The following is a 20,733-nucleotide window of genomic DNA, read 5'->3' as shown; positions in this document are numbered from 1 at the left end:
TGTAAACAATATGGGATTTCTAGTTGCACAAATGGAAGGTCTATAACAGTAGAAGCTTTGGCTGGTGGATTTTGGTCAATGCCTTGTGACCAGAATGCACGCACAGATCTTATCGCTCTGCTCTGCTCTGCCTCTGCTCACACTCCTGAGTAGAGTTAGGTGGCATGCCCCTAGTGGCTCAGAGGCAGAAATACTTTTCTGTAGCAGCCAATGGACTTGGAGATATTTGCATACAGGAACACTTCTCGAGTTTGGGGGTATTTAAAAGAAAATGACCCAGGCTTTCCAACCAGAGCCTCTTTGTCCCACGAAACTGTGCATCTCTTACCATGGCGAAGCTCTTGATGCTCTTCCTATTTCTGGCTGCCTGTATAGGTAGGGTGTTTTTTATGAAAATGCGTCATGAGACCCCCACACCATCTTACCCCTGTTTAGTGGCATCACTAATTATTTCCTCATTATGAAAATGCCTAATGAGACCCCCACACCATCTTACTCCCGTTTAGTGGCATCATGAATGATTTCCTCATTATGGTCTTCCAATTCCACCTAACATTTGCTGTTGATCTTGGTTCCAGGTTGTGATGCACAGTTTACAATGACTCAGCCGCCCTCTGTCTCGGCTTCGATCAGAAAAACTATCAGGATCACTTGTACGGGAAGCAGTGGCAGTGTAGAGGATCACTACAGCTCCTGGTACCAACAGAAACCCAGCAGCGCTCCAAAACTGCTCATATATGCAGATGATACAAGAGAGACGGGAATCCCAGAGCGCTTCTCCGGTGCCATTGACAGCTCTGCCAACACTGCCACCTTAACCATCTCTGCGGTTCAAGCAGAAGATGAGGCCGATTATTACTGTTTATCTTATGACAGCAGCGGGCAGCACACGATGATACAACCTCATGGGGAACTGAGACGAAAACCTCCCCACAGATGATGGGCTTCACTTGGCATGAGTCGCAGCTGGTTTACCCAAGAGCAGGGCTTGTAGTTCCTCCTAGAGACTGTCTCAATGTGATGGTGGCATGGACCATGCATTCCTATGTGTGTTGCTCCGAAAGCTACAAAATGCAGGGCGAGGGATTTTTAAGCTGAGAGGCTCAGGAGAAATAACACAAGAAGGTCTGCATGTAAGCTTCCAATAGCAGTTAATTGGTCTGACATGATGGATCTTGCTCCAAGTACACACGTATGGGATTGTGCTGCACTCCTATACATTATTTTAGTGCATACAATTTCATGAAATATGTACATTATACCTTGCATCAGCTGTAATGTTTATAAAGTAAGGAGAATATGTAATAATAAAATTAGGGGGTAAGACAGGCCCCAATGTTATTTAATATATATCTGAACGATATGGTAAATGCCCTGTCTGGTTCACAGTTCTTTCCGCCTTCTCTGGGGCACCATCCGGTTTCTGTATTATTACGTGCGCATGGTGCTGTCGTCCTGTCTCACAACTCGATAGGGATGAGACAGTTGCTGGTGGCTCTTTCCAAGTCTTGCCAGCAAGAACCATTGACTGTGAACTATAAGAAAACAAAGGTTATGGAAACCCTGTACAGTTCCAGCCCAGCCTATCTCAAGGAGCACCTCCAGCAACACCGGACGGGTCACTCAACAAGATCAGCCTCTGATGGCCTTCTCTCTGTCCCATCAGCCAGGATAGCTAGGCTGGTGAGGACGAGGGAGAGGGCCTTCTCTGTGGTGGCCCCCACTTTGTGGAACTCCCTCCCTAGAGAGCTTTGCCATGCCCCATCTCTAATGAGCTTCCACCATGCATTGAAAGCCTGGTTGTTCAGGTAGGCATTTGGGGTGGGTTAGGATATTGTAGAATATAATGTTTCAATGTGTAATTTTAATGTGATTTTAAGGTTGATTTTCCAGCTAACCGCACCACTGCTTCAGTCTGCTTTCAAAGAGATGAATTATTTGGCCGGGTCATGGTCAGGTACAATGAAAGAGTATGTGACCCAGATTGGTTTCCCATATGAATTTCTTTCATCAAAGGGTTATCATGTAGCCAAATCAATCATAAAGCAGAGGATAGCAGATGCACTAGTGTACAAAGCCCTAAACAATTTGGGACAAGGATACCTGAGAGAGCTCCTTCTTCTTTACCAACCTGCCTTGTCAATGAGATCATTGGAAGGCATGTCCCTGATGGTTCCACCATTGACCTGGGTCTCCTGAGCATTTCCTTAAGGATCTCTTGTATCCTTAAGAGTCCCACCTTCCTTCTTTTACCTTCCCTTTCCCAATGACGTGGGGTTTAGGCTGTAGACATGGGGTGATTGACACTCTAGACACAGGGTTTAACCATTATAATTTACCGGTAAATTAAAGCAAGCAAATCACAACTAAAGGTATTTCTACAATAGAGATGAGTGATACAAAAGGCAGTAAGAGAAAATAAGAGTTGCAAAAAATGCAAGTACCTCTACCCTAGCTGCACTTAGACTTCTTCAGGCTGCTTCTTCCTGCTTCCTCTTCAGGCTCTGGTCTCCCCAACTCTGCTCTTACTGACTTTCTTGCTCTCTTTTTATACCCTCTTCCCCCAAAACCAAAAGTACTGCTCCCAGCCTGAAGAAATGAATCCTAACAGGGGAAATGAAACTACTCCTCTCAGGGTTACCCCCCCACAAAAAAAAACCAGGCTTGCAAGCCTGACTCCCCCCCCCTTTGCCTCTGTAGGACTCAAACCTTCACATTCTATGTTTTAAGTAAAGCGACTTCCCACACTTTACTTAAAGCCCAGGATAAGACATCATAATGCAATCCCTTTTTCAGATCAGGATGCTCAGGCAGCCTGGGAGGCTGCGGAGGAATAGAGAAATATGTAATAGAAATACTAAACATACCCAGCAGCCTCGTGCACCTGGCAGTAAGCTCAAAAACAATGCCAAAAGACATTCAAAATAAATTATAAAACACCCTAAAAATGTGGCAGAAAATCTGCAACCTCTTTGATGTGGGTATTGGAGGACAGATTTTGGCACAGCAGTATCTCCACCATTTCCCTGGAGTTGGATGCAACCCTACCCACCCCCTATCCCCCCCACACACACACCTGCTGCAGGGCTTTCAGGGAAGCAGTGTTATTATAAGCATCGGCATGAATGACAAGTATATTCACAATCATTCCTCTGACATTTGACATTTGGAACAACCGGGCAAAGGAGCTGAACCCCGAAGAAACACGGGAACGTTTTATCATTTATGGTGGACTCGTAAAAAAGCTAAAACATTTTGGAAATGAATACAGTCTTTAGCTCAAAGAATATTAAAGACTACTATAGAATTAAAGCCAGAAACTTTTTTATTGGGACTAATAGATAAACACATAAAAGAGAAGGGGGGAACCCTCTTTCTCTACATGACAACGGCTGCAAGGTTATTGTATGCACAAAAGTGGAAGAATGAAACGATACTAACTGTGAGCGAGTGGATCATGAAAATGATGGAGCTGGCAGAGATGGCAAAACTTACTATTATAATTCAAGAAGGATCAACAACTAAATTTATGTTAGATTGGAAACCTTTTAGAGAATTTGTACAAGAAATAGAGAAAAATGATATATTTGTATGTGGATTTTGAACTTTGAGATCGTTCTCTTTTTGTTGTTGTTGTTGTTAAAATTAGGAGAGAAATGAGATGATGTCTGTGAACTCAATCATAGAATAGTAGGGTTGGAAGGGGCCTACAAGGCCATCGAGTCCAACCCCCAATGTATGACATACAACTAAGAAAAAACTAAGATAAGAACTAGAGAATAATAATAAGCATTTGTTGTGTAAGGGGAGCCAAAGGTAGATATCTTACAATCTTAAGAGATATTTTAGTGTATGTGTATTGTGTGTTTATGATGTTGTTGTGTTTTGTTTGTTTTTTATAATAAAAAGAAAGAAAAAGAAAGAAAGAAAGAAAGAAAGAAAAGAAACAAGGTTTCTTTGACTAGAGCAGAGTCAACATTTCTCAGCAGCTAATTTTCTCGGAATAGTTCTTAAATTTTACTTTTGTTATCCCCAAGGAAATAAAAGACCACTTTGCAGAATTTTCTCCAAATTTTCCTCAACATCTGTTTCATGATAGCCCCTCCCCCACCCATCCTCCCATTCCCTGGAACGATGCTAGGTATGGGATACTGTGGAGGATGTAAACTGAGTGCCAGTCTAGCAACAGAGTGGCAGCACAAAAGCACAAAACCAAAGCCTGTAGGGGGAAAAAAAAGAAAAGAAAAACAGCTGTGCTACAACCCCCACCAATGATGAGCTGTACCTGTGAGAAACTGTTGGAGAATTTCTTCTCCCCTTGGAGAAATTTGGTGAAATTGTCCACCAAATTTCTCTGTCCAAAAACTGGGTGGATAATTTTGGGAGGCCATTTGTGCACAGTTCTCTTCTCTTACATGCATCCTTTGCCACTGAAAATCAGTGTAAGAATGTCAGAAAACCAGAAAAACAATTGGAAGGGTCTGAAATGGCTTAAGTCAACTCAAGATCAGCCATTCCACATTGCAGACACTCTGGCCTTCTCATGGAAAATGCAAAACCCAGCTAGGAATGTCTTATTGTTTCCTTAAAGTGGTGTGTATTAGTAAAATATGAGGTTCAAAGTTGCACTTGTCCAAGTCATAGAATCACAGAATCATAGAATAGTAGGTGTCAGGGTGGACACTGAGCCCACAGAATCCCAGAGTGGTTTTGATTCTGAGGAAGAGCAGTCGCTCCTGGGAGAGGAGCATGCTCCTCTTTCCCAGGACCAACAGCTGACGGAGATTCCTCCCACCAGCATTCCTAGTTTAGTTAGCAGTCCAGGGAGTGACCGAGCACAGATAGCAAACTTGGTGGATGTGCGACGCAGACGCAGACAGCGGCGCCAGATGGAGGGCGCGGAAAGGAGGCGCAGTGCCCGGTTGACGCGCAAACAACGGCTGCGCCCCAAGGATCCAAGGGAAAAGGGGAGGGACTCTCCCTAGTCCTTAAGTTCAGGGGTCTGCCAGTAATTCCTTTTCAAACGGGGACCAACTGTTCCAACTTAGGGCATAGGTACTGTGCTGCTCAGATCTAGTTGCAAATGGTATAGTGGTTAAGTTGTAAAAGAAGAATAAAGCTTTGAAAGGAATCCCTTTGTCTGTGTCTGGACTTAGCTACTGGATTAGACTGAGAGAGCCCTCCAAGGAGCCCTTGACAGCAGGGTTGGAAGGGGCCTATAAGACCATCGAGTCCAACCCCCTGCTCAATGCAGGAATCCAGGTCAGAGCATCCCTTATAGATGGCTGTCCAGCTTCATCTTGAATGCCTCCAGTGTGGGAGAGCCCACCACCTCCCTAGGTCATGGGTTCCATTGTCATATTGCTCTAACAGTCAGGATTTTTTCCTGACATTCAGCCGGAATCTGGCTTCCTGCAACTTGAGCCCATTATTCCGTGTCCTGCACTCTGGGATGATCGAGAAGAGATCCTGGCCTTCCTCTCTGTGACCACCTTTCAAGGACTTGAAGAGCGCTATCATATCTCCCCTCAGTCTTCTCTTCTCAAGGCTAAACATGCCCAGTTCTTTCAGTCTCTCTTCATAGGGCTTTGTTTCCAGTCCCCTGATCATCTTGGTTGCCCTCCTCTGAACCTTCTCCAGTTTGTCTGCATCCTTTTAAAAGTGTGGTGCCCAGAACTGGACACAGCACTCCAGATGAGGCCTAACCAGTGCTGAGTAGAGGGGAACTAGTATTTCACATGATTTGGAAGTCATCTGGAGCTCCTTTGTTCTGCAGGGTCATGTTGCTCTGCTCCTTGCGGCACTCCGTGGTTTGCCTTGTGTGTGTGTCGAGTCTGTGTCTGTTGAAGAGAGAAACTCTTGCCCAGTAAAGACAGCTTTTCATGAACCCAAGCAACTGCGGAAGAGAGCAAATGGGAGGACAGCAATGGTTAGTAGCTGTAAGAGGTGTGGGGATTGATGAGGCACCAAGATGGGTGGATCAGGGATTCAGCTGACAAGATATGGGGTCTTGATGGCCAAGTCCCTCTCTAGCTCTTTATTTGCCTTTCATCCACACCATTAACCACGATCTATTTGCATAGGAACACCTCTGTATATTAACGATAACCGATCCTCCTTATTCCACATATCACTTCCCACTTCATTTACTACTTTTTATTACTGAAATATTTATGTCCCTGCCCCACCTGTTCATTAAACAAAAGCACCTGTGCAGAGGTCAGAGTTTGTATGACACCCCATGGGGGCTGCCATTCCCCCCCCCCCACACACACACTGAATTGGACTGAACAACATCTAGTGAATTCTGGGGAGAAACAAAGTGACACAGCTGCCATAAAAATACTGCATTGGCTGAAGTGAAATACCCACAAGAGAAACCTGTCAGAAATGGATCGTCCTTCCCCCGTCGCAATACACACCACAAGGAGACAAAGCTTCGGGCTAATAATGAGAGCCAATAATGACAGCCAATGTGGTGCAGTGGCTAGAGCGTTGGGCTGGGAGTCGGTAGATCCGGGTTCTAGTCCACACTCGGCTATGGAAGCTCACTGGGTGACTTTGGGCCAGTCACAGACTCTCAGCCCAACCCACCTCACAGGGTTGTTGTTGTGAGGATAAAATGGAGAGGAGGAGAGTTGTGTATGCCACCTTGGGTTCCTTAGGAGGAAAGAAGGTGGGATATAAATGTAATAAATAAATAATAAATAAATAAATTACTTTATTTTGCTAGAAACTAGCCCCTTTACAAATGCAGATTCCAGGAAACTCTCAGACTGCCTCAGGCCCCTAATTAAGTAATCTGCGATTCCTAATTAGAGGAGACAAACCAGAGGGTAGTGAAGTTGCCGACAGCTTGGGCATGAACTTCATGGCCAGACTTGCTTCACAGTGATGCCCCTCCCTTAGGACGGCTCCCTCTTATCTTGGCTTCCAAGAGTGGCTATCCTGGCAGAGAGTCTGAGCCCTGACTCTAACTTTTCCTGCTTTGCTTTGCAATGTGCTCTAGCATCTCTCAAGTCACTCCCCTCTTCCTCTTCCTTCTCAGAAACTTGAGTACTTACGGTGGAGGGAGGGGGCAGTGACTCAGCCTGGGCCATCTGTTTGCCAAGGCCTTGGAAGGAGTCTCTCCCAGTGCCTTGGTTCACCGGGGAGGGTCCTTCCCCTGGCCCCTGATCTAGCTGCTCCAACTCTGATTCAGAATCGGAGCTGTCAGACATCTTAAGGCACTTGGACTCATCCCTGACAAAACCAAAGGCAAGCTGGCATCAATGCAGTGTGCCCTGCTAGGTCACAGGGGCCATTGTAGCTGCCTGGGGTTGCTGCATGGTGGTATTGGACCTGACAAATAGATTTGTAGAGTTCTGTGGTTCACGTTGTGCCTGAGGCATCAAATCATAGCCCTGAAGTCTCTTGGGAATGAGCCTTGGAACACATGGAACATACACAGAGTGCCATTTCCATGCTACTGTCAGCCCCTCAACCCCTGGGGCTTAAGCTCCTAGTTCAGAGACCCTGAATAGATTTCAGCCAAACAGAGCCCCAGCATTTATAAGTTCAGAAATCAAGCACTATTGTGGTTTCCCATAGCGATGCATGGATTTTGTTCAACCTGTTCTGTCCGTGTTTCATGAATTGTTATGCATCTTTCATTCTATCATCTGCTCATTGATGGAATTGGATTCATTTTACCAGAATTTCATTCTACTTGCAGTCTTGCACTAATTCGCATGAGCATATAAGTGCAAGGCTGAATTTAGGGATGGGTGAACTCTCCTCTGCATGCACCAGGTGCCATTCACTGGATCCCTGCTTGCCTGTTCAAAATGTGTGGCAAGCCACTGGGCAGTCCACAGGCACCTGGCCCATGGTGTGTGGCATCCTCCCATGGCTCGGCCTTTTCTGTAAATCACCATTTTGCATAAATGGCAGCTGTAAAGACATCCATTTACACAAACCTACAGCTGTAAATGGCCTAATGGTCATTTTTGTTATTGTTAATTGTTCCCAGTGTAATGTGATATGATCACTCATGGCACAATTTCCACTTTTACATTTACATTCTAGGTCAATTCTATGAGGAAAAATTAGAACGCTTAGGGCTTAGGGCTCAACAAAGATGATCAGAGGACTGGAAACAAAGCCCTATGAAGAGAGACTGAAAGAACTGGGCATGTTTAGCCTTGAGAAGAGAAGACTGAGGGGAGATATGATAGCACTCTTCAAGTACTTGAAAGGTTGTCACAGAGAAGAAGGCCAGGATCTCTTCTTTTTTTCCCCCCATTTTTCCCCATGGAGAAATGCATTTCCCCATGGAGATTTTTTTCAGGCGGTGGCGGGGAGGGGGATTTTCAGCCAGACCCAAAATAATAATGGAAGAGGCTACCTTCCAGTCTGCAGTTCAGTGTCTTAACCACTAAGCCACCGCGGCCCCTTTTATGAATGCTCACGTGAACTTCAAAAAGTCACTGGCCGATGTTGAAACGGAACGGAACAGATTTCAAGATAGGGAAAATGAGAAAATGAAAGGAATACGAATTGGCAGGTTCATGCATCTCTAGTTATAACCCACTTCTTTCATTAAAAGAATGTTAATAGCTCTCAGTGTTATTCAAATCTTAAAAAACGTAGGGAGCAATCCTATGGCCACTAGTCAGCAGCTAGACAGCCGTAGGATATGTGGGTTTCTGGGAACTGACCTTCCCCCCCTTCTGCGCTGCTTCGTAGGCAGTGCAGAACGGCCCCACGCTCAGAAGACGAACACGGAGCAGCCAAAACAGGGCATTCTGGGGGGCGTTCCAGGGCGGGGAGGGTGGAAATGCCAGTACGACACACCCTATGTCTCATCCAGCAGCTGCCTTCCCATGGCTAGACAGCCGAAATCTGCTGTCCAGCCGCAAATTCAGGGCAGGAGAAGTGCGGAGGGAACAATCCCCTCCGTGCTTCTCCTGCCCTGCTTTGGATAGGCGGTTGCCTCCGAGTTCAGGGGCAGCTGCCTATCTCCATAGGATTGCACCCTTGGAAAACTTCCTGCGGTAAGTTATTGCATGACTGCCTGATTTACATTCTGGACTGATTCTATGTTTGGCACTTTTTAGCTTAGAAAAAAATGGTGAGGAACAGAAGATTGAGGGGTATAAAACTGAAATGTATAAATGTATGCATGGTGTGGAGAAAGCAGATAAGCAGACCTCTCTCTCTCTCTCTCTCTCTCTCTCTCTCTCTCTCATACTGTTAAAATAGTGAGGAAGTGAAAATTGAGGGGTATAAAGCTGAAATGTATAAATGTATCATGGTGTGGAGAAAGCAGATAAGTAGACCTCCCTCCCCTCCCCCTCCCCCTCTCCCTCTCATATTGTTAAAAATTTCCATCATCCCATGAAGCTGCATGGTGGGAAATGCAGGACACATAAAAGGGAGTGTGTCTTCACACAGCACATAGCTAAACTGTGGAATTCATGACCACAAAATGTGGTGATGGCTTTCAAAGGGGGAGAAGACAAACCCACGGAAGGTAAGGCTGTCAATGGCTTCTAATCATGATGGCTGTGTATTCGTTCCAGCACTATACAATTATGCACAATGCAAAAAAAATGGCAAGTGTGATGTTTTGCTCCATGTCCCAGTTGCCATGAAGTTTTTCCTGGAAGGCAAGGGCTGTAACCTCCCAGTGGCCCTTGGTTCTCTGGCTGATGGATGAGGCCAGAGTCTGCGGTCCCAGGGAACATAGAACTCCCAATCTGAGTGGGGCATAAGGGTTATCTCAACTGTACAGACAAGAAAATCAAGGTTGTTTCAGCTGGCCTTCTTTGTTCGCTATCCCAGATCACGTAGAGGACATTCCTTTAAAAACTAACAAATTGGAAAAAAAGAGGAATTAAACATTCTTCACTGTGACTGGATGGTGCTCTCAGCATTTTGTTCAAAAACACTGTGCATAGTTTGTGAGGCCTGCTATGCTGGCTTTCACCTTTACGGGGAGATGTTGGACCACATCTGGCAAAATGTTATGGCCACAGACACCCACCTGCACTCACTGCAGGTTATATCCCACTGCAGGGATATAGGAGAATGGTTGCCATACATGAGTGCTCCCTCTGGGCCTTCCTCTTCACCTGTGAGCAGAGATCAAGTTCCAATAAGCATCTTTGACAGCTCAAGAACATAGCCTGGGGCTCTGGACTGACCAGAGCAGGAGTCCCCAACCTTTTTGGACCAGTGGGCACATTTGGGGATTTAAGAAACTGCTGTGGGCACTGCCGCAAAATGGATCCCAAGGAGAATGTGCCTATTCACATACTGGCTGCCATGGGGGCCTGGCTAGTCAGAGGAAGTTGTGGAGAGAAATAGTGAGGCTAGAGTCTGGGAGTCAAGAGGAACATCATGATAAAGGGGTGAGTGGGAGAGAAAGAGCAAGATTATGGGCTAAGAACAGAGAGAAAGAGGAAGGCTGGCGATGGGGGAGGGAGATAATTAGCAAGGAAAGTGATTGGGTGGGGAGGAATAGCAGGGCTATGTATAAATTCTCAGCAGTTCTATTTTCTTATATACAATATACATGTCTTATATATTTATTGATATATGCATACAAATACGTGTACATATATCGCAAAATAGAAAAATAGAGTTGGGAACACTTTCATGGTTAGTGAAAGCTCCCGCTTCATTTGTCACTGCCGCCATCTTTGCCTTTGCCACCGCTGCCAGCTCTTGAGGCCTGGATGCACAGTGACTCTTCTTGCAAGGAGTCACCATTTTAAAAATGGTGACTCCCTGCAAGAAGACCAGTCGCTGTGCGTCCAGGCCTCAGGAGATAGTGGTGAAGACAGCAGTGGCGGTGGGCAGCGGCAGAGATGGAAAAGAAGGTGGCCGTGTGGTGGCAGCAAGGAGAAGGCGGCGATGGTGTGGCAGCAGAGAAGGCAGCTCAGGTAAGGACCTGGAAGCATGGGGAGGCGCGAGCCGGGGGGGCTGGGCTGGGGGCTGAAGCTCAGAAGCTCACTGAGCACTACGGTGAGCCCCCAACCCGCTCCAGGCTGCTTCATGCCCCCTCTGCTTTGCCTCGGAAGGGGCACAAAGTGGCCCGAAGCGGCCCGCCTCGACTCGGGGTTCAGGCCTCGGGCCAAAGCAGTGCACAGCCCTGGAAATCATGTACACTGATATGGAGCTAAACATTCCTTAGCATTATCCCAAGCAGCATGACTCAGACCTGCCCCAAGAGCCAAAGATAATATCATCATAAAGCACATGGGGGAAATGTTGGGGAGACAGTGAGGGCAGACAAACGGCTAAGGGGACATATGTGGCTTTAAGGCTAAGTATTATACCATCCCTGCTGTCTACGCTATTTGCGTTCCCCTTATTTTCACCGTAGTCTACGTAAATGTTTACGTAGACTAGACGTGCCAAAATAAGGAATGCAAATGCGTATTTGCGTATGCACATTTTTTGTTTTTGTTTTTTACTCAGCCGTGATAGGCTACGTAAACATTTACGTAGCCTATCACGGTATTTTTTAAAAATCTAGCCATGATAGGCTACGTAAATCTTTACGTAGCCTATCACGTTTTTTTTTTTTTTTTACTGGAAATGGCGGTGGCGGCAGCTGGTCAGAAGACCGGCTGCTGCAGCCACTGCTGCCGCCGCTGCCGCACCGCCGCCGCACTGCCGCCAGAGCTGCCGGACCCACTGCTGCCGCCACCGCCACCAGGAGGATTCGCCCAAGGTAAGTCCCATCCCGGGGGGTGGCGGGGGGGTGGCAGACCGTTTCGCCACCGATTTCGGGGTGCCGAATGCACTGGCATTCGGTCTCCCCAAGATTCGTGGCGAAATTCTCTGACATCCCTACCTTATACCCAGTTAGACCAATGGTCCATCTAGCTCACTTGGGGATGGATGGATGTTGTCAAATCTGTTCCACCTCTGTTTGTGGAATGTTGGGCATCTCTCATCCAATATTCAGAGAATCCCAGGAACTCCAAACCTTGCTTGTTCACCCATCCTGAATACTGGGTCACATGGCCACCGCCTTCTTGCCATGACAGCCAAAGCAAGCACCATTCCCAAGAGTTTCAACATCTCCTTCATGCCAATTTGTTGTGTTGCCATTGGCTTGCCTGGAATATTGTGCATTCTCAGCTGAGGTGTGCTGCTTTGGTAGACACAATGATCGCAGACCAATTTGCATGAAGGCAGCATTCTTCTGCCATGATGAAAAGAGGGAGGGAGAAAAACAATTATTCATTTCCATCAGAAAGTCAAACCCTTATAGAAAGCTCACTATGGCTTGGTTTCGGCTCTTCCTTCCCCTTTTCAATTACTGAAGGACGTGAAGAATTTATTATATGAAAGCCCAGTGGCTGCTAGAAAAGCCATTCATATTGTGTGTTTATATATCATTAGGTTTATGGTGTCTCCGTAACTTCTCAGAGCACAGACAACTTCACAGCCATCATTGACTCAGTGTACTTCAGTGTCTGTGTCCCTGGGCCAAACGTCTAAACTCTCCTGCTCTCAAAGCAGTGGTGTGGCAAATGGAACCTTATGCAGTGGTATCACAGAAGCCTGGCCAGGTTCTGTGCTTTCTGATTGCTGGCTCTAGCAACTGGGAAGATGGGAACCCAGATTGGTTCACTGGTTCTGTGTCTGGGAACACTGGCTACCTAACCATCACTAATGTCCAGGCTAAAGACGAGGGTGATTGTTATTGTTCTGTCTTCGTTTACAGCAGTAACATGTCTCACAATGGTATATTCTGATGGGAAATGAAGATGAAATGCCTTCACCCTTCCTCCCAAGGGTGGAGGGCAACTGAGAATTAGTACAGAGCTTATTTTACCTATGACTGAGGCTTTTTGAAGCACAAGAGCTGGCAGGGACAGAAAGACCTTCTATTCTGTCCTCCTTCTACACGGCAGGACCATTCCCTCTGACAAATCAGCCCACACCATCCAGACCACAGGATGCCACCAAGAGAAAGGAAGCCACCAACAAGGTTATAACAGGGCAAAAGACCTTGAGATGGTCCCAGAAAGTGAGAGTTGGAATTTACACCACAGTGCTCCTTAGCTGCTGAAGTTTAGCAGCATAGCTGCAGCAAAAAGGACAGTTGCCCCATGTTTCGAAGGATAATCAGCTCATTTTTTCCCTGCTGAGGTGATGCATTTTGGTGTCAAATGTGGTGGTTTCAATATCTCCTTCGTGCAAATATGGTGTTTGGTCATCAGCTTGGTTAGACCATTGCACAGTCTCAGTGGAGACATGATGTTTTAATAGAGTCTAGGACCTCATACTGATTTGCATGAAGGGGGCATCCTTTTGCCATGGGGGTTTAAGGAAAAATGAGAGATGGAAACAGGCAGTGATTATCCCATGAGATAATCAAAGATCTATAGGGAGCTCTCGATGGCCTGGATCTTGTTTTTCTTTGCTCTTCTAAACTACTGTGCAGGTAAGGGTGTGACAAACTCAATTTACAAAGGCCCAGTGGCTGTGACCAATGGTATTCGCCTTGTGTTTTTGTATGTCATCAGAATTATGGTGTCTTTGTGATCATAAAGAAATAGCACAGGAAACCTATCATGTTGTTTGTACAGGTGTCACCACACAGCCGACTGTAGCTCAGCCTCCTTTGATGTCAGTGTCCCCTGGACAAACGGTTCAACTCTCCTGCTCTGGAAGTGCCGATGGTAGCTGGAGTGAAAGGCAATGGTATGAACAGAAACCTGGACAGGCTCCTCGCTTTGTGTTCTATGCTAGCAGCACCAGGGGAGAAGGGATCCCGGATCGGTTCACTGGTACTCTCTCGGGGAGTGATGCCTATTTAACAATCACTAACATCCAGCCTGAAGACGAGGCTGTTTATTACTGTCTTGCCTGGGAGGGGAACAATAACATGTTTCACAGTGGTATGTTCTGATGGGGAACTAAGACAAAACCCTCCACTCTTCCTCCCCAGGGTATGGAACTGAGAATAAGCAGAGAGCTTAATCCGATGTATGACCGGGTTTTTTTGAAGGGCAAGAGTTGAAATGGACAGGAAGGCCCTTTAGTCCCACCTCCTTCTCTAAGGCTGGACCATTGTCTCAGATGTATCAGTGCACACATCCATACCACAGGATGCCACAAGGAGACAGCAAGCCACCAACAAGGCTATTTAGAGAGCAAAATGCCACCAGATGGTTCAGAGAAGTGGGGATTAGAACTTTATCCCTGTCTGATTCAAGTGCATTCTGGTTAATGCTAAAAAGGGAAGAGATGCTATGTTTTGATTTCCAGATGCAGCGCTTGGACTTTAGGGTGCAACTGTTTCTGTCCTTGCCATCTTAAGAATGTTCCACAGAATATTGATCTAGTCACCTTGGGAAACAGGATTCAGATACTAGATAGACCTTTGCCCTGGTCTGGCCAATGCAGATTTTAAAAAAAATTCTTATGCCACTGAACACACTTGTAATAAATTCAGGACGCCAGAAAAACAGCTGCAAGGTTCAGGGATGGTTTATGTCAGCTCAAGAGCAGCCCTTCCATGTAGGGATGTATGAAACTCACCTTTTTGTGGAATCTTTCACGGTGGGGAGGGAGGCGCTCTGTCCCTCCCCCTGGAATCCTCGACGGGGGGGGGAGGTGATCCGGTCCTCCCCCCGGAATTCTCGATGGCCGGCGGATCCGGCGGTGGCGCGGCGGCAGCGGCTCTGGCGGCTTTGGCGGCTCTGGTGGCAGCTTCGGCGGTGGCGGCTGGTCTCCTGGCCGGCCGCGGCCAGGTTGCTGCCACCGCCATTGCCGTACTGGCTTGCAGCCATGATAGGGTATGTAAGAATTTATGTAGCCTACCACGGCTGGGTAAAAACAACAACAACAACAACAACCCAGCGTACGCAAATGGAGGCGGCTATGGTGGCCGCTATTTGCGTTCTCTATTTTTCGCCGATTTATCTTACGTAAATATTTACATAAGAGAAAACGGCGAAAAAAGGGGAACGCAAATAGCGCCCACTATGCTATTTGCGTTCCCCCTTTTTTTGCCGTTTTATCTTACGTAAATAAGATATTACTTATCTTACTTATAAGATAAGATAAGGCAAATAGCGCCCACTACGCTATTTGCATTCCCCTTTCTTTTGCCATTTTATCTTACGTAAATAAGTAAGATATTACTTATCTTACTTATAAGATAAGGCAAATAGCACCCACTACGTTATTTGCGTTCCCCTTTTTTTCGTCGTTTTATCTTACGTTAATATTTATGTAAGATAAATTGGCAAAAAATAGGGAATGCAAATGGCGGCCACTGTAGCCGCCACCATTTGCGTACGCTGGGTGTTTTTTTTTATTTTTAACCCAGCCGTGATAGGCTACATAAATTCTTATGTACCCTATCACGGCTGCAAGCCAGGACGGCAATGGTGGTGGCAGCAGCCCGGCCGCAGCCGGCCAGGAGACCAGCCTCTGCTGCTGCCGCCGCCGAAGCCGCCGCCGCATCCACCCCAGGTAAGTACCGTCCCGGGGGGATTCCTTGGGGGGGTAGAGGGGCAGAAGGCCGTTCCGCCACGGATTCTGGGGGGGGCGGATTCTTTAGAATCTGGCCTCACTGGAATCCGTGGCGGAATTATCCGTCATCCCTACTTCCGCGTTGCACACACTCTGTCATCCTCATGAATATCAATTAAAAAAAAACACAAGTTAGGAATTTTCTTTTGCTACCTAAAATTGATTAGAAAATCAGAAAAATAAAATAAGATAAAATACAATAAAAATATGATGTTTCAATTTAGCCATTCAAATGATCTGGAGCTGTTTTGATCGACAACAGGGGCTCGCACTTCAGAGCATGTGGGCCCCATGCCATTCCCGGCCTTTTTTGCACTGTCACCAACACCACTGCTGCCAAATTTGCAGTTTCTGCCAATGCAGCACAGCCCCCACCCTCAAAAGCAGCAATTTCACGGCCAAAATTTGTCAGCATTGCAGAAGCTAAACATGGCCATATTTTTTCCTTTTTTCAAAGGGGAAAGGTCTCTTTTCTTTCTGTACTGCTGAATTCTGGTGGCAATTTTGGTGGTGCAGAGGCATGCGGGAAAGGGGGGAAATTACCCCCAGTCCAAAAGACATTGCCCATGCCAACTATGCAATTAATATTGCTTGGCTTCTGGCCTACCATGAATTGGGTTGTGGAATCACTGTTTTTCAAAACACTATCTTTTGGGGGTGTTTTAGCCAGGGATGGGAGAGAATTTCATTTGGTTTGCTTTTTCATAAGAAGTTACTAAATTCACACTTCTCAAACCAAGATGTGAGCCAAAATGCTCCTTTGGCATTTGCGTTTCTCAAAAATTGCAGTGCAGTTCTCCGAACAAAAATGTGTACATAAATGAAAATGCACATACTGGGGGAGGTGGGGAACCATAGAAAATGGCATTACTTTAAGTACAACTGTTTGCAGTTAGGTAAACATGCGTACAAAAAATGTACATCTTATGAGGAAAATGTGCATTAAATTGCATGTGCATTTTCATGCAGAGTTTAACAAGTCACTGGCTGATGTGGAAATAGGACGGAGCATATTTCAAGATGGGGAAAACGAGACATTGAGATAAAGTGATATTGACAGGTTCATCTCTCTCTAGTTATAACTCTCCACTTCCACTGTTGTTGTGGTTAATTGCTATCAGCGTTATACACATCTTAATAAAATACTGCACCTTGCTGTGGTGAGTTATGGCTTGACTGCCTCACTAACATTCTGGACCAATTCTGTGTTTGGGGCTTTATACGTAGTTTACAAAAAGCTGTTTAAATGTATGCATCTTGTGGAGAAATCAAATAGCCAGACCTATCTCCGTCTCTCCCTCTCGTAATGGTACGGGCTGGAATCACCACATGAAGCTGAGTGGTGGGAGATTTGGGACACATAAAATGGAGTAGGTTTTCACACAGTGCGTAGCCAAACTGTGGAAATAGCTACCATAAGATGGAGAGATGGCTTTAAAAGGGGGATATGATAAACCCATGGAGAGTACGGCTGCCTGTGGCTACTCGTCATGATTTTATTTATTTATTTATTATTAAATTTATTAATCACCCATCTGGCTGGTCACCCAGCCACTCTGGGCGATGTACAACATACAATAAAAACAGTTTAAAACAATAAAATTCTACAATAAAAACATTTTCTAAAATACCCTAACCCACCCCAAATGCCTGCCTGAACAACAACGTTTTTAATGCACGACGGAAGCTCATTAAAGAGGGGGCATGACGGAGTTCCCTAGGGAGGGAGTTCCACAGAGTGGGGGCCACCACAGAAAAGGCCCTCTCCCTCGTCCCCACCAGTCTAGCTGTCCTGGCTGATGGGACAGAGAGAAGGCCATCCGAGGCTGATCTTGTTAAGTGGCCTGTCTGGTGCTGCTGGAGGTGCTCCTTAAGATAGGCTGGGCCGGAACCATATAGGGTTTTAAAGGTCAAAACCAACACCTTGAATTTGGCCCGGAAAACAACTGGTAACCAGTGCAACTCCTTCAGCACTGGAGTGATGTGATCTCGCCGGTGGCTGCCTTTAATCAGGCGAGCCGCCGCATTCTGTACCAGCTGCAGTTTCCGAACCATCTTCAAGGGTAACCCCACGTAGAGCGTATTACAGTAGTCTAAATGAGAGGAGACCAGGGCATGTACTACCGATGGGAGCAGATGGTCGGGAAGGAAGGGGCGCAGCCGCCGTATCAGATGGAGTTGATACAGCGCTGTCCGGCTCACAGCTGACACCTGAGCCTCCATGGACAGCTGGGAGTCCAAAATGACCCCCAGGCTGTGGACCTGGTCTTTCAAGGGTAGCTGTACCCCATTCAACACCAGGTCAACATCCCCCAGCCTCCTCTTGTGTCCCACCAAAAGTACCTCGGTCTTGTCAGGGTTCAGCTTCAGCCTATTCCTCCCCATCCAGCCACTCACCATCTCCAGACATTTGGAAAGGGATTCTACGGCCAACCTTGGTGAAGATTTAAACGAGAGGTAGAGCTGTGTGTCATCTGCATATTGATGACACTGCACCCCAAACCACCTGATGATAGCCCCCAGCGGCTTCACATAGATGTTAAATAGCATCGGGGAGAGGATGGAACCCTGTGGCACTCCACAAGTAAGTGGCCACGGGTCCGAAACCTCCTCTCCCAGTGCTACCCTCTGGTACCTGCCGGAGAGGAAGGACCAGAACCACCGCAATACAGTGTCCCCAATGCCCAACCCCTCCAGGCGGTCCAGGAGGATACCGTGGTCAACGGTATCGAAAGCCGCTGAGAGGTCGAGGAGAACAAGGAAGGAGCATTCACCCCTATCCAGAGCCCTCCTCATATCATCTACCAAGGCGACCAAGGCCGTTTCTGTCCCATGCCCAGGCCTGAAGCCCGACTGAAATGGGTCTAGATAATCAGTTTCTTCCAAGTGTGCCTTCAACTGCACCGCCACCACCCGCTCAATCACCTTGCCCAAAAATGGCAGATTTGAGACTGGGCGAAAGTTGTTCAGAATTTGAGGATCCAAGGAGGGCTTCTTTAAGAGCGGTCTTATTACTGCCTCCTTGAGGGCTGATGGCATCACTCCCTCCTCAAGGGAGGCGTTCACCACCGCCTTGATCCCCTTACCCAGTCTCTCTCTGCAGCTCATAATGAGCCAAGGTGGGCAAGGATCAAGTAAGCAGGTGGTCGGCTGTACCGATGAAAGCACCTTGTCCACTTCATCAGGAGGAAGAAGCTGGAACCGATCCCACAAAACCGGTTTGCCACAGGCCGCCTCTTGCTCACTAACTGTATGGTCTCCATGAAGTCCCGAGGTGCTCCTGTGAGGATGGCCTCCGAATGCACATTGAAGTCCCCCAACACCAGTAAGTTAGGGGACTGTACACACACATCAGAGACCACCTCAAGCACCTCGGCCAGGGAGTCTGTCGTGCAGCGGGGTGGACGGTACACGAGCAGAATCCCCAGACTGCCCTTTGGGCCCATCCTCCAGTACATGCACTCAGCAACCTTGGTCTCCCGGAGACGGGGTCTGGTGAAGACCAAGGACTCTCGATAGATAACAGCCACTCCCCCTCCCCGATCCCCAGCCCTCGGCTGCTGTGCATACGAAAATCCAGCTGGACACATGGCTGCAAGGGTTGGAGCAGCGGCCTTGGCCAGCCAGGTCTCCGTAATACATGCCGGATCTGCACCCTGATGATGGCTATGTATTAGCTCCAGTATCATACAGTTATGTACAGTGTAGAGAAAGTAGAAAGGGAGATATGTTTCTTCATCTCTCATAATACTAGAACATAGAGTGATCCAATGAAGCTTAGTGGTGCGAGGATTGAGACAGATAAAACGGAGGACTTCTTTAGAGTGCACAGTTAAACTATGGAATTCGCTGCCACAAAAAGTAGAGATAGGTGCCAATGTAGCTGCTTGAAAAGGGGATTAGACAAACTGATGTTCTCCAAGCTTTTCTGCACTAACCATTTATTGTGCACTCATCATTCCCTGATGGGGCCGCGGTGGCTTAGTGGTTAAGACACTGAACTGCAGACTGGAAAGTTGGCAGATCAGCAGTTCGAGACCCAAGTGCTGCGTGACGGAGTGAGCTCCCGTCTTCAGTCCCAGCTTCTGCCAACCTAGCAGTTCGAAAGCAAGAAATTGCAAGTAGATAAATAGGTACCGCCTCGGCGGGAAAGGTAACAGCGTTCCGTGCACCTCGGTGTTCAGTCATCCCGGCCACATGACCATGGAAGCGTCTTCGGACAGTGCTGGTTCTGCGGCTTAGAAACGGGGATGAGCACCGCACCCTAGAGTCGGACACGACTGGTTGGGGACACCTTTACCTTTAACCTTTCATCATTCCCTACTTGTGGTTGCTTATGGATTCTTTAGATGACCTCATGACCCTCCTGCTTCTGTTTTCAAACAGCACTGTCAGTGAGATATTTTGTTTTGTTTTTTTAAAGCAGGGAAAATGCAGTGTTATCTCTGAAAGTGAAAGAAAATGCATTTTCCATTTGTGTATTTGAGCTATTCTGCTATACCACAGTGCCATCTAAAGGTTATGTAGCCAAAAAGCAGGAAAGGAAACACTCCTTTTGTAGTTCTTGGATTTCAATTCTTCAAAAGAAGTGAAAGTAGATGCCGCAGGTTAAAAAGCCTTGTGTAAAAAAAAGCCCTTCTTCTATATCATAGTGGCTTGAGAGTGTGAGCTTCTGTCCTACATGGGGGTCTTGCTTTGGGCTTCCCAGAGGCATATGGCTGGCCACTGTGGGAGCAGAATGCTGGCCGTGGAAGGCCTTCAGCCTGATCCAGCAGGGTCTTCTTAAGTCCTTATTGCAAAGCAGGTGCCATTGCCACTACTTTTCCATATCCCCTTGAAGACAATTTGACTGTGGTTCTTTGCTTTGCTTTGCATTGCATTCAATCAGTGGAGATACGAAGTTATAGCAGAGCCAATGACAAGTGGGTCAATTTCTCTACGTCACCTCCAAGCCTATTTATTTATTTACAAAGTTTATATTTTTACCCTGCTCTTCAGCCAAAAAAGACTCCCAGACCGGCGTATCAAGATTAATATTAGGAAAGTCCATTCCCTCAGGCTTCTAGTCTAAACGACACAACACACAAGGAAAAAGGATTGGGAGGGAGGAGAAGGAACAAGACTCCAGAACTTGATCTTCACTTCAAAGTTCTTATAAGTGGGTGAAACAAGCACCCTGCAGCTGCT

At 46.8% G+C, this 20,733-nt stretch overlaps 1 gene segment (V, D, J or C); it reads left to right on the top strand.

Moving 5' to 3' along the window:
- The first annotated feature begins 287 nt into the window (after positions 1 to 287).
- Positions 288 to 20,733, top strand: part of LOC146336148 (immunoglobulin lambda-1 light chain-like) — an 813,229-nt gene continuing 792,783 nt past the window's right edge. The window contains 2 exon segments of the V gene segment in view: positions 288 to 375; positions 579 to 885. Coding sequence covers positions 330 to 375; positions 579 to 885 — 353 coding nt within the window.

This window comes from Heloderma suspectum, chromosome 13, assembly GCF_057233095.1.
Source record: "Heloderma suspectum isolate Gila_16-S chromosome 13, 16-S_ref, whole genome shotgun sequence".
Taxonomy (NCBI): Eukaryota; Metazoa; Chordata; class Lepidosauria; order Squamata; family Helodermatidae; genus Heloderma; species Heloderma suspectum.
This window is presented reverse-complemented; position numbering and strand designations above follow the sequence as displayed.